General features: G+C 37.5%; 1 protein-coding gene across 8 annotated transcripts in view; it reads left to right on the top strand.

Moving 5' to 3' along the window:
- JAKMIP1 (janus kinase and microtubule interacting protein 1) overlaps positions 1-13,477 on the top strand; it is a 228,400-nt gene that overhangs the window by 137,780 nt on the left and 77,143 nt on the right. For 5 of the 8 annotated variants that reach the window (XM_066548633.1, XM_066548631.1, XM_066548630.1 and 2 more), the window contains exons 1-4: positions 4,017-5,972; positions 8,576-8,758; positions 10,059-10,197; positions 11,718-12,425. In XM_066548633.1, the coding sequence (XP_066404730.1) occupies positions 5,899-5,972; positions 8,576-8,758; positions 10,059-10,197; positions 11,718-12,425 (1,104 nt within the window). In that variant the 5' untranslated portion in view covers positions 4,017-5,898. Of the gene's footprint in view, positions 1-1,514; positions 1,560-3,960; positions 5,973-8,575; positions 8,759-10,058; positions 10,198-11,717; positions 12,426-13,477 lie in introns of those variants that run through there. The other 3 variants (XM_066548632.1, XM_066548629.1, XM_066548634.1) reach the window with 3 other exon arrangements.

The raw sequence follows: 13,477 nt of genomic DNA, 5'->3' as shown, positions 1-13,477 counted from the left end.
ATGATGTGGCTGGGGCTGCTCTGTCTGCATCCATTGGGAGGGCAGTGCTCCATGTTGGCACTGGCAGAGAAACACGGGCACTATTCACCCTTAAAAGGGCTCTTTTCACCCTTACAAGGGCCCTTCTGCTGCCTTTGCCCTCTTCTGCCCCACTCCATGTCTGTACCTGAAGCTGTTCCTGCCTAGCAGCCAGTGATGTCTAAGGTGCTGCACTTACCTCCTCAAAGCAGAGAAATGTTGAGAGTTAGACAGTATTTGTACATATTAATTATTTCAAATATTACTGTTTATCCACCTGTTCTAAAAAATAAACATCTCTAGATGTTGCTCTTGCCAAAATGTAGGCCTTTAAGGCATTGCCATTAGAGTTTACAGAGCAGGTATAGGATTAGCCAGACTGATAATTTTGGAAATGGAAAATAGCATTATCTCTGCTGGTTCATCAGCCGGATGGATGTGGAAAAGCACTGGAAAAGAAAGAGCTTAATCACAAGCTTAGCAGAAAGCTGGTAATGAGTTAAAATGATTAACATCCTCTTTGCTTTAATGTTACATTAGCAAGAGACTTCAAAAAAGCTTCATCTCTTTCTGTTGACCTTCAGCTTCTGGATGTGATGGCTTCCTTCTATCCCTATTACATTTGAATTATTTTTTCCCTGGGATTAAATACCATTCTGATGGCCCAAAGGAAGATTGAGTTGTCAGGGAAGCAATGGATGGTATCATTTTACCTCATTGTTCTTCTAAAGGTTTAATGTGTTAAAGGGTGCAGACTGACACCTCCATGCTACTGATGCTGAGCACAATAATTTCTTGTGAAGAGAAGTCTTATGCTTTTGAAGGAGCAGCAGCATTTATAGCATTTATAGCTGGTGGTAGCTAAGGGCAATGCACCACTTACTGTGTCTGACTGTTCATTTTCCTTTAGGAGTGGATTCAATTTTTAAGGTTTGTGTAAAATACTGTCAAATCAGAACATAAATATTACAGTATTTCTGCCTTATAGATTCTTCAGCAAACTGTCCTGTTTCTAGGGGCTGTACAGAAGAATGATATAAAATCTCCATATTAATCTGTGCGTTGATATAGTAGGAACAAATGCTGTTTAAACACGCTGTGCTCTTCTCAAAGCTGATTCTCTGCTGTTTCTGTTGCATTTAGGTTGTGCCCCTGGCTTGTTAAGCCTTGATTCAGGAAAGCTTTAGTGTGTGTAATTATAAGTACTTCTTTAAGTGAATCACAAAACCAAGCCTAATATATATGAAGTTAAAAAATCCACAGATTTTGCCATTGTAAAAGTGCCCTCAAATATTGATTTCTTTACTGCTTTTTAGAGTAAGATTGGTATACTGTGTCTTTCTTTCAGATCAACTCAATTATTGATGTAAGACTAACTGCTGTAATGTCACTGGATTTCATATTACATATCTTACATCTTCTTTCTTTTCTTTTTTCCTCATTTTCTTTTGATCTTATGTTATAGTTTTTGTTCCTTTTTTTGTTTTTTTCACTAGCATTCATTCTGTGGCCTTGATGACACAACTGAGCCGAGACGTGTGGTTGGTATTCTTTATATTTCTTTGTACTCAGTTTTTGGCTCCTAGATTTTGCCATGTTTAGGGGATTATTTGTATGATCCTGAAACCATGAGGAAGGGCATACTGATTTTACCTGCACAAAGAGGAAGAGCCATCTAGAAAGTCCAGCTTGGATACTTTCCTCCCTAGATTCCTGCAGAAAGTGATTGGGTTTTCAATGAGCAATGATTTTTTTATTCAAAGATACTGAGTGCCATAGCTGCAGTGAGTGCTTTCCATTCTTGCAGAGCAGGTAAATTTTGTCTCAAAGTTCAGTAATTGCTGTAGATTCCTGCCTTCTGTTATGCTGGATGGAGAGGAGGCAAAGAATCACTTGGCTCAAGTTTTGCTTTCTAAGAAGCCCTGTGAGCATAACCACCCATACAAAATAAGGAGTTGATTTCACTTCCTCCAGATCCTTGAGGCCATGAAATAACTTAGGAAATAATAACAAATTTTGCCTTTTATCAGGCGATTTGAGGGTTGCAATGTGAATGACACAACACGGAAAGGGTGAGGATAAAAATCCTCTGTGCCTCTCCCTTGAGACATTGCCATCACTCTCACTGTCCTTTCCCAGTGTCCTGGTCCTTTCAGCTCAGTGCTAAAGGAAGTGAATTTCTTCAGCTGTGGCAGGAGCCATAGCACCAGTGCTCACCCTTCACAGAGAGCAAGAGGGAAATGCAGTTTAGAAAATCAGTCCCAGTCCTGTTCCCTGGAGCAGTGCAAGTTCCACACTGCCTTTCAGGAAGGATGGTAACTCAGCAGCCCAACTGATGATTAAACTATGCTTTAAAGCTATTGAATATTATACAGCATTTGTATTGTTACTGTTGTGGGGCTTTTGTTTGTTTTTAACCTGATAATACACAATGCTTTTACCTTTACAAAATTTCTAAGCTTTTTTCTTCTTTGTAATCTGTTGTGAATTATCTTCAAGGAATCTCCTTATGGTGGGAGTTTAATCAACATATTTGAAGCTGCTGTTAGTACTGTATGATGAAAAAGAATGATGACAATTGTTACCCTAAGCCCCTATTATGAGCATGAAACAATATTGTTAGAATGAAACAATATTTTCTACTGCCCAGATCTCAAATACTTTTGAGAAATCAGACCTGTATTATTATGGGCTTTTTCTAGGGTTTATTCAGGTCCAATATATTCAATTATCATCTTTCTCTTGATGCTCTTTTGAACTTGCTCTGGGCTTTCATTGCAAGCATTGCTGCATATGCTTTTTATTTTTCAATTTTTCAATAAAATGGTAACAAATGCATGAATGTAATTCTCAGGTATCATTGTTTTCTTAAAAGTGCAGGAGCTTTCTTTTGATTGTTAGAAGTTGAAAAGTAGTTGAAATTGAACAATTTTTTCAGTATTTTCAGGATTGCTTTTGAAATTTTGTTTATTTTGTAAAAAATTGAGCATGTGCTTATAGAAAGGTGTTTTAAGAAAGATGAAGCCTTGTTGTAAACTGTTCACCTTTCCACATTTTGAAGTGAATTTTTGGATAAAACAGATGCTATTTTGGTTAACATAAGTTTGAAAGAGTAATGTTAAAAGAGTCACCAAACTATTGCCTTTGGAACGTGCTCCAGGTTTTTTATACCAGTCCCAGTTAGAGGTGCTAACAGCTGGATGAATGTATATTCTTTTAAATATGTTGAAAGATCCACTGGCCAAGTGTAGAGATACTTTATAAACATTCAATAAATATTGAAATCACCAGCATTTTTAAAATTCCATTTAAAACATTTTGACATACTATGCATTCAAGGGATTTATAGGTTTCCATGCTGATATTACCTGATAGTATTCTGGGTTCCCCTTAGATTAAAAGAGAAAAAAATTAAAATAAATGGAAAATTTTTATAGTCTTCAAAAAATGTATCGTGCTGATATAATGTACTACTCTTCCTGTCAACAATAAGCACTTAAATAATTAAATTCAAGCTTGGTGACAAGCATTTTGAGGAGATAACACAGAGATAATGACTATGCAGCCACATAACTACTCAGCTTTTGACATTTCTAGGAGTGCACATCACACTGTGGTGCTGGTTTGAAGGGCAATGTTCTTTAATTCATCTTGCCAGAGTTGATTCTGTCTCTGGGTAATCTAACACAGAAAAGCCAATTTTAAGAGACTTAATTATAGTTGGACTTTTCAACAGTGTTAATTATTTCAAGGCAAACCAGGTGATTTACTGATAGTAATTTTGGTTCTAGTTATTCTGAAGGTAATATAAAACATTCAGAAAGGTATTGATCTGTCTTTGAATTTAGGGTTGATACCAACACATATTTCTAAAGTAATGTTTTTTATCAAAAGCTTAGCAGACTTTTTCTTTTCTTTGTTATTTTTGTTTTCTGTTTACAGGCTATTAAAAGAAGCTATGGAGTGAAAAGCTGAGTCCACATGCAAAAACACGGAAAATATTTATCGAGCAGCTTTAAATTGGTGCATTTTTTTTCATAAATCAGTTTGCATAATACTTGAAGCTGCAAAATAATTGAACTTAAAATTAGAGACTTTTTAAAAGATATGGCTTCAAGCTGGAATGGTTTCACAATCAAATAAAGACCAGCACATCATAAACACTGAAAAAAATTACAAACAGGACTTACACTCTCCCACCAACCAAACAGCAGAAAAAATACAAGTGCAATTACTGGCTGCTATGTGAACTCTTATCTACCAAATGGTTTTCTTACAGTACTGAGATCTTTGTCTCCATACTGCATGCTTTCAACAAATGTGGTTTGCATTTCACCCAAGAAACACAGGATCTCCTTTTTAATATCTATATTAAAAAAGCTAAGTGTTTGACAATAAGTTGTCTATAGTAAATAGCTGAAAGGAAGCAAACTGTTCAACGTTGGAAACAAATAAAGATTTACAACCCTGCAGTGGTCAAATTCATATTAAACTCCTAAGTTGGAAATCCACAGATGCAGAAAGGAAGGGTTTTGGAGAAAGGCAAGATGGAAGAGTGAAGTATGAAAACTTTTAAGTGAGTGAGAACTGTGTGGGAAATACAGTTCTTTGAATGTTTATTGGAAAGAAAGGCAATGTCTTGTAAAGACAGCACTGGGAAAATGACAGATTCCATGGTGGCCTGAGAGGTCAGGAAAAGAGAATGCATGATGTGCTGTGCTCAGTGATCTCCTCAAGAAGAAAGAAGGACTTGGAGAAATGGTCATGTAGATAAAATGTGATAAGCAGAGAAACAGTTGAATGTGAATATTTGGAAATCATGGTGTCCTCTCAGGTGAAATGAAAAAACATCATCATTAGCAAAAGTGGCACAACCTCAACCAGCAGAGGTAGATAACCAGTCATTGACCACCTGAACTGCAAGAAAAATTTGGGGTGAAGCACACACTGGGAAAAAAGGAAGTTGCAAAGACCTTTTTAAGAGAATGGTTAGAAAATGAAAAAATATTACTCTTTCAAAGAAGGAAAAGCAAATAAATGCTTCAGAACTGTAAAGGCAATATGAATAAATAGATAATTTTAATTATTTCTGAAATGTTGAGGCAAGATGCAAATATTAAGAGCACAATATTAGATGATAATTTTATCCTCCATCACGTTTTCTTGAAAATCATATTTGTGAAACAAATCTACTCCCATGAACACACTGACCTCCAATATGAAGTAGCTGGTTACAATAACACATCACATGAAGTGGAAATTATGATTGACAAAAATAACATAAGGCAATGAGCAACTAGGGAAGGACAGAGGAAGCTGTTGAAGGTGCTGGAATCAGCCTCAGAAGCAGCCTGTTTTCTCAGATAATTATCAGGCTCTGAAGAGAAGTACTCTGCACAAAGAATCACTGGACAAGAGCATTTACCTACAGAAGGAGCTGAGACACTCCACAAGATTAATTCAGTCACATGCAGCAAATTGTGGCTGATGTCAGGGTCAGAACAACCCTGGTAGAAAGCACAATTTACCTTGGAAACAAGGATCATGCAAAAGTCTGGAGTCTCAATCCCCTAAAGAATGTGTTGCTCACAATATAGTGTTCAAAAGGAACAAGCATTTAGGGAATATATTTTCAAATAGAAATTTTTCATGTTTTAGTTATGGCTTTTAGCAGTGTGATTACAGAATGTGGGAAAATAAGGCCTTCACTGCAAGAGAGAGTCCTGGAATGACTCAAAAGCAAAGGACCACAACAGAGTTTAGATAATCAAACCTGGTGCCAGTGAAGGAACAAGGATTCTCTTGGCAAAGAAACACTTCTCATAGACACAGGTTTGCTCATCACTGTTTTGAATAAGGAGCTGCAAGCACAAACATGGGATGGTCAGAGCACGTGGCTGCCACGGAAAGCGCACTGCACGGACAGGAGAGGGTCTTCTTACAAGGCAGAGAAGGTATGGGCAGTTTCATTTCCTTACTTTGGTATGTGTTTTTTCATTACATTGTCATTTACATGTGACAGTTTTCTCAAGAAAACTGGCTGATTGAAAATTGACATTTTCCATTGCATTTATGATGGTTTTTTCTGCACGGAGCTAGCAGGATTTGTACTTTGGGAAAACTGAGCATTACAGTCTTACTATCTGTTGTATATTGGTATTTGCTGTAGAGCTGAGCATGGGTACAGTGTGTTAACAGGGTGTTCAGGCTTTGGAGTAGGCTGTCCAGAGAGCTGGTAGAATCACCCTCCCTGGAAATGTGGCATTGGGGACATGGTTTAATGCTGGACTTGGCACTGCTGGGTTAGTGGTTGGTCTTGGTGCTGCTAGAGATCTTTTCCAACCTTAGTGATTCTATTATTCTGTGATTCAGTCCATACACTTTTCCCTTTTTGCAACACAGCTTTCAAATCATCTGTCCCAGCTGTATAAGTGAAGAAGGAAACTGTAAGTTTCTCATTGCTTGTGTCACTTGTAACAGCTTTTCTGGTTTCATGCTAGAGTTGCAAATGATATTAATTTGGCTTCCACTGTAAATTATTAATGAGAAAAGTAACAATGTTCAGTGTTATTATATGTGCCTTTTGCAGTGCTGTTCAGATATAACCAGTGTCACAGAAAGGGTGTCTATTCAATTTACAAATAACAAGTAAAAACAAAATACTGGTGTCTCAAGGAACTCTAAATTGAAGATACTGTTCAATTTGGGAAATGATACCATCCAGAGGAGAGCTGTAATTATGTTAACATGTCTCAGGGGTGCATGGTCTCTGGGAAGAGATGGGACTTGCTATCACAAAGACGTGTGAACTTTGTTGTCCACACGGATTTATTCTTTGATGTCTATCCATAGCTGAAGCTTTTAAATATCATGTCTTCTTAAGAGGCTGAGGGGTGCCTGAATTATTTCAGTTCTATGTCCTTTTGCAGCTGACACAAGGCCAGTGAGTTCATACAATTGACCAAAGTAACTCTATGTAATTTTGTGTGAATAGCACATAACAAAACATCAAAACATGAGGTGATAAGAGAACTGGGTTTCTTATTCTTTTGCACTGATTTTGTGCCATTTTCTACTCATCAATATAAAAAAGTTATTTTTATCTTCTTATTTGCACTGTAGATTCAGCATTTGTCTGCCAAAAAAACCCAAAAAACCAACAGTAATTGCATTATTTCCTTGGTAATAAATCCAAACTCTGGTTGAATTCCAGTAACAGATCCAATTCCATAGCAACACGAATGTAGCAAAATCATTTAATCATTTCACAGGTGCCAGCTGGTTGAGGTTGAACCCAGCTGACAGCCAGCACCGTGCAGCCTTGGTCCCTCCACACCCTCCCTCCACTGGTGGGGAGGAGAATCAGAAAGAAAAGGTAGATCTCTTGGGTTGAGAAACAATTTAATAACTGAGAAAAAATATTACTATAATAATATTATGCTAATAATATTAATTATAAGGAGAAAGAGGAAGAATTTAACAGGACTCAAGACAAGCAAGTGTGCTTTGCACTACGGTTTCCCACCACCTGCTGACCAATGGCCTCCCAGTTCCTGGACAGCAATCAGTCCCTTCCTGGGTAATTCCCCTCAGTTTGTATAGTGAGTATGAAGCTCTGTGGTGTGGAATATCCCTTTGGACAGTGTGGACCAGCTGTCCCAGCTGTGCTCCCCCCCAGCTCCTGGTGCAGCTCCTCACTGGCAGACAGGAGCCGCTGAAGAGTCCTTGACACAGGGTGAGCACTGCTGAGCAGCAGCCAAAACATCAGAGTGTGATCAGCATTATTCTCATCCCAAATCCAAAACACAGCACTGTGCCAGCTTCTAAGGAGAAAATTATCTCTGTCCCAGCAGAAACCAGGACACAGTTCTAAGACTAAACTTACTGAAGTGAGTTTCTGAAGAATTTTTAGATCTGTGACTAAAAGAGGCAGAAGAAAAGAACCAACCTTAGCTTGCCTTGTCAAGCCAAAATTTGAAAATTTCTTTCAGCTATGGTTTCATGACCTGTCAGAAGTGAAGTAAATACAAATAAAATACTGTATGCAGAAATCCAAAACATCAATTAAATAAACCATTTCTCTGAAATAGTTATGGAATGCCTTTTGAATAGGAAATATCCTTTTTTAGTCTTCTGTCTTGAAACAATAATAGTGTAATATATTTATCCAAAGTAAACACACTCAGTTTTATGAACTCCCATGTTTAGTAGAAAATTATTCTCTTTTCAAAACTTTGATGACTAATTCCTTTATTAATTAGTCTAACTGAATCTTTTATGGGGATCTCTTGTTGTGAATGACAACTCCCTTCACACATGCTAATGGGGCTAATGAAATGAGACTTTCTCATAAATAATAAATGTGTTCAGAATCAAGAAGGACTGTTCATTTGATCATCAGAGGCTTAGACTCTGTTACTGCATGCTTAGACTGTAGTACATTGACAACCTAATTTGGGCTCTTTTTCATCATGGATCCTTCATCTGGAAGAGAACAAGAATTTTGTTACTGTATTAGGATGCCCAGTAATGAAGAATTTGCTCTCCTGAATTTCAGTGTTAAAATTGCTACTTCCTGGGTTTTCCAGGAATTAGAAGATGCAGGCACACCTGAGGAAAAAGTAAACAGTGCTGGAGAAGAGAATTTGACTCTCAGAATAAAAGAGCTGGAAAAGTCAAGGGAAAAGCTGAAAGGTGTTCTAGAGGACTGCGTGGAGTCAAATTCCATCCTGAGAAATAGGTAAATGAAAGGGGGGGTTTGCATTAAAATTTATTGTTATGTGACAAATGTACTCTTCACTTTGCCCTGTGTACTGGTTGTCAAATGATACATGCAGAACCAGAAAAAAGAAAAACTTTCTGTGGTTTTAGAGTGTTGGAGAAGATTCATGTGTATATCGTATATCTGTCAGAATAGAAATGCAATAATAATTTTTTAAGAATTATTATTTAAGTAAGATTTACAGCATGGTCTAGCATATTGTTGCAAATAACCAGGCGGCTTTCTCAGGATGTTTCATTCCTAAATATTCATATGATGCAAATTCTGTTTGTCAAGTATATTCCTTTCCTTTTAAAATAAGATTTAATTTGGAATTTCGTGTTGTAAAAAAAGTTCCTTTTTTCAGAAAGCTTCATCTAATTTAGTGTGTCAATGCTAACCATTTACAGTAGATGAAGGTGCCATTATGCATTAATTATACATTTGACTAGAATAATAAGGTTTTGATAGTCAGCACTGTTCTAAAGAATAGAAAAGTTAAAAAGAATAGGAAATATAAATTACATTAAAACATTTATTTGTATAATTTTTAATTGCTTTGAATCAATCAAGGAATTTTGTCAGAAATATTTTAATAATGGGATTTTTTCCAAAATAATAATCTTTTAAAAATTATTTTTATTTCACACTTCATACCATTTGACTAGCAACAGGCAAAGCAAACCTGTATTTTGTCAAAATCCATCTTTGTGGACAAAGTCAATACAATTATGCACTGTAGGTTTAGTACCCACTGAAGGCCTGTTACAAGTAAGATATTTTCACTTCAACCCTTAAAACAGAGGTACTTGTAGGTTGCCCGTAATGTTAATTTTGATGGGAAGCATTTACTGTCATAAAAATTGAATTTCACTGACTGTGAACCTGCCATAATCCTATGATCAGGCACATGCAGAGACTGAAGTGTTGTGGTTGTCTTTATGGTGAGTTGTTATTTCATATAGCATGGTAAACTCCATTGATCAAAAATCTTGTACATGTGTTTGCTTATGGTATTCTTATTAAGTCAGCAGAAAGGTATTCTTTAACAGTTTTGACACTCTCCAGTATAATGTGCAAACCCCAGCAGACTTGTTAGGAATTAACAATTTGTTATATTTGTTATATTAGTGATCAAAAATTTGTTACTATTTTGTTTTTGGGAGACAAATAAAAAAAAAAAAAAAAGATAAATTGATTTATTGCTTGTGACTGCTTATCCATCTGGAACTGTGCTGTGGTATTTACTTAGCAAAAATGTTCATTCTTGTTATCACAGGATGAAAGAGCTGGAGCTGTCACACAAAACACTTCTTGTGAGGATTGATCAACTTTGTGTGAAGCTGGACCGGGTTGAAAATGCCAATCTGCGCGTTAAAGGGAAACTGCAAAGCATTCAGGAGGACCTGATCCACTTGGTGAGGGGATGTTGTTTCAAATGACCTAGTTTATTTCCTCTTTGAGGTACTAATTTATAAGTCAAGCTCATCTCCAGTGACCTCTGTTTTAAAGCAATAAATGGTCTCAGCCTTTCTCTTTTGCTACAACCAAAGAGAAATCAGAAGAATTTTTGGATTTTTTTTTTTTTGCCTCCCAGCTTTCTATTTCTCTGTTGTTTTTGATAGCACTGCTGTTAATTCTCTCATTCAGGCCCTTGATTAAATTGATGCTCCCCCTTCTTACTTTCTCCCTAGGACCTGCTCAGTGTACTCCTTCTTAGGTCAGACTTTTATCTTTCTAGCCCCGTACAACAGGCATTTTTACCTAGTTTGCTCATTTGATGGATCCATGAAAATGGAGAAAGAATGAAAGGTTTTCAGGAACAGGCTTCAATGAAACAATGTCTTTCAATTCTGTTTATCATAAGATATCCTTTCTTTTTCTCAGCATTTTAGGTCAAAGTTGAATACTCTAACAGGTATTGTGTGGCAAGATTCACAAGAATGAGGAATAGTCTCTGCTTTTGTAATTAAAAGTGAAAACTATTTTTCAAAACTCGGGAAGCTTAGATATATATTCCCATCAAGAGTTAACAAAACAAAATATTGGCCCACATCTACCTGACTTTTCAGCCTAGTGTTCCTTCTGACCAGTCCTAGGAAAGTACTGACGATCAAAATGACTGATCTAAAGAAGTCCTTGAAAAAACCAAAGTCATTCCTTCATGTCTCTGTGCCTTCAGTCTTGCTTCAAAGTTGCTGCAATGTCCCTGTGATTCTGGTGGCTTTTACTCTGCTCAAAGCAAGGGCAGTACTGGACTCATGAAAGCCTCTCCTGCCTTTCACTGGCATCTTTCACCTCCAAGTCTCTGTGTTCAAACACACTGTAGTGCAAAGGAAAATGCCAAAGTCTTTCTCAAAGTGTTTCAAAAGGCATCTGTTCCTTTCCCCCTTTTCAGCAGTCTCATAAGAGGAGCTGACAGATGACAGGTGTAGTGAAGAGCAATGGGAAAAATCCTGGGCTCTGGAAAGGGTGTGTCCTGTTTTCTAAAACAGCACCACAGCTCCTCTGCCTGTAACACCCCAGTGCTACAGTACTGTCAGTGTTAAGGATCTCTTACTCTATAAATCAGAGCTGGATATATGAATTACAGTTCTAAGGTTTAATTTGGTTTAATATGTACTTTAGAACATTCAAAAATGTGTTTAAAAGGTTCCTTTATATCATGTAGGAGCAGATGTGGATGAGTTTGTTTTATTTGGTTCCTACTGAGATGTTTTGGTGATGTTTGGTGATGGCTGAGATGTTTGGTGATGGCTGAAATTACAAAGCAGGTTATTTTTGCTCTAAATCCAGCATTTTACTTGCTTTAAAAAAATTCTACTTGTGTCATTCATGAGCTTTCAGAAAACAAGGGCAGAATTATCACTAAATTAAGAAAAATTATAAGTGAACAGTTATTAACAGTTGTTAACTGTATTCCTTACTGAAATGATAGGTTGGAAGCCAAAAGAAGTCAGAGAAGAAGCACAAGGAAAAATTGCATTGGCTTCAGGAGCAGCTGAAGACAAAAGAGGATGAAATAAAAAGCCAATCAGAATATTTTGAGCACTACAAACGAAGGCAGAGACAACAGACAGCAGTCCTGAGGAAAAGGGACTGTCACCTTCAGGATGAGGTGTCTAGGCTGGAAAAGCAAGTCCTAGATCTTAATGCCCATATTGCTCTTTTGACATCCAAGTTAGAAGAGGGAATGGTGCAGCACCTCCGGCAGAAGCTGCAGTCAGTGTGCAGTGGGACTCAGGGCTGTAAAGACCCTGGAAGGGAAGAAATGGAATGGAAGACTTGTATTGAAAATGTGGAGCATGATTTGAAAAGCCACCTTAAGGCATTTCAGCAAAACCTGAAGTTCTTGAGGGAAAAAGAAGAGAACACTAGAAGAGAACAGGCAGACCTGCTGACTGAACTGCAGTGCTCTCAGAACACTGAAGACTTTCTCAGAACAAAATTGGAAGAATCTCACCATCATGTCTATAGTTTAAAATTATCTGTAATCAAGCTACAGGAAAAGTTGGAAGAGCTTTTAGATGCAAATAGAACTTTAAAAGATGAAGGTACTATGAAGTTGAAAGAGAAGAAAGAAAATTACTCAGAACTTACAAGATTGGTGGATGGGGACAACAGTGTTAATCTGGTGAGTCAACTGGTAAGTAAAAATAATGCAAAAAGTAATTAGTTTTTATGTTTGTATCACCCCTGGATTACACCTGTCATTAGAGGTACAATCAAGATGCAAGTGTGAGGCTGTATCCTGCCTGATTTTTTTTTTTTTATTATTGTTTATTCATTAGTTCTTTCCACTGTCTCTTTCACACCCTGTAGATTGCATCAGAGCTTTTTTTTTGTGCACATTGAAGACCCTCAACAAACCTTTTTTCCTTAACCTTGGAAGTGATGTGCTCACAGCAAAAGGTCTCAATCTGAATGAGATTGGCACTAAAAGCAGCGCCCAGAACTTCTGAGACCTGCCTTGTGGACACCCCTCAGTGGAGGAGGACACAAATGGTTGGATGAGTTTTTGCATGTTATTCATGCCCAAATGCTGGAGCAAAAAACACTCTTGACAATAAATGTTGTGTCTGAGATTTTCTGGATGATGGTAAACAAGGGAAGATGGAGGCAGCATTCATGACAAATGAGCTGAGCCAGTCAGTGGTTTGTGGCTCTGCAGCATTGTGATATGCCCTGAATACACTGAATGGGACTTGTTTGCTTTGAGCATTTCACCCCAGCACTGCATGGGAAAGCTCTGCTCATGCTGTAATATGGCATTCAGCTTCTGCCAATTCATTTTGCTGACAAGGAACAATTATTTTCACAGTGTGGACTCAAACAAAGTTTTATTCTTCTTGCACTGAGGTGCAGGGTATTTTTATTGAGACTTTAAATAAAGTGAGATCAGCTATGCCTCACACTCATTCAGATTGTGACCTGATATCCCAAGAACTCTCCTGATTTTAACTGCAGCTAACCAAGAGGCAATGGGCATGAACAAAACCCTTTCATATTGGAGGTCAGTCAGACTGTGAGTACTTCCAGAACTGGGAGAAGCTAGAGAGGATCTTGTATCCATAAAGCTAGAGGAAATATAGACCTTTTTCTTTAACCTGGTAGTGGAATGCACTTTTGCAGGCCTGGTGATTTTATGCCATCAGTGATTCTAGATCCCAAAGCAGTGAGCTCCACGAGGTCTCTGTG

The sequence above is a fragment of the Molothrus aeneus genome, chromosome 4, assembly GCF_037042795.1.
Source record: "Molothrus aeneus isolate 106 chromosome 4, BPBGC_Maene_1.0, whole genome shotgun sequence".
Classification (NCBI taxonomy): Eukaryota; Metazoa; Chordata; class Aves; order Passeriformes; family Icteridae; genus Molothrus; species Molothrus aeneus.
Note: the sequence above shows the minus strand (reverse complement) of the source record. Positions and strands in the feature narration are given on the sequence as shown.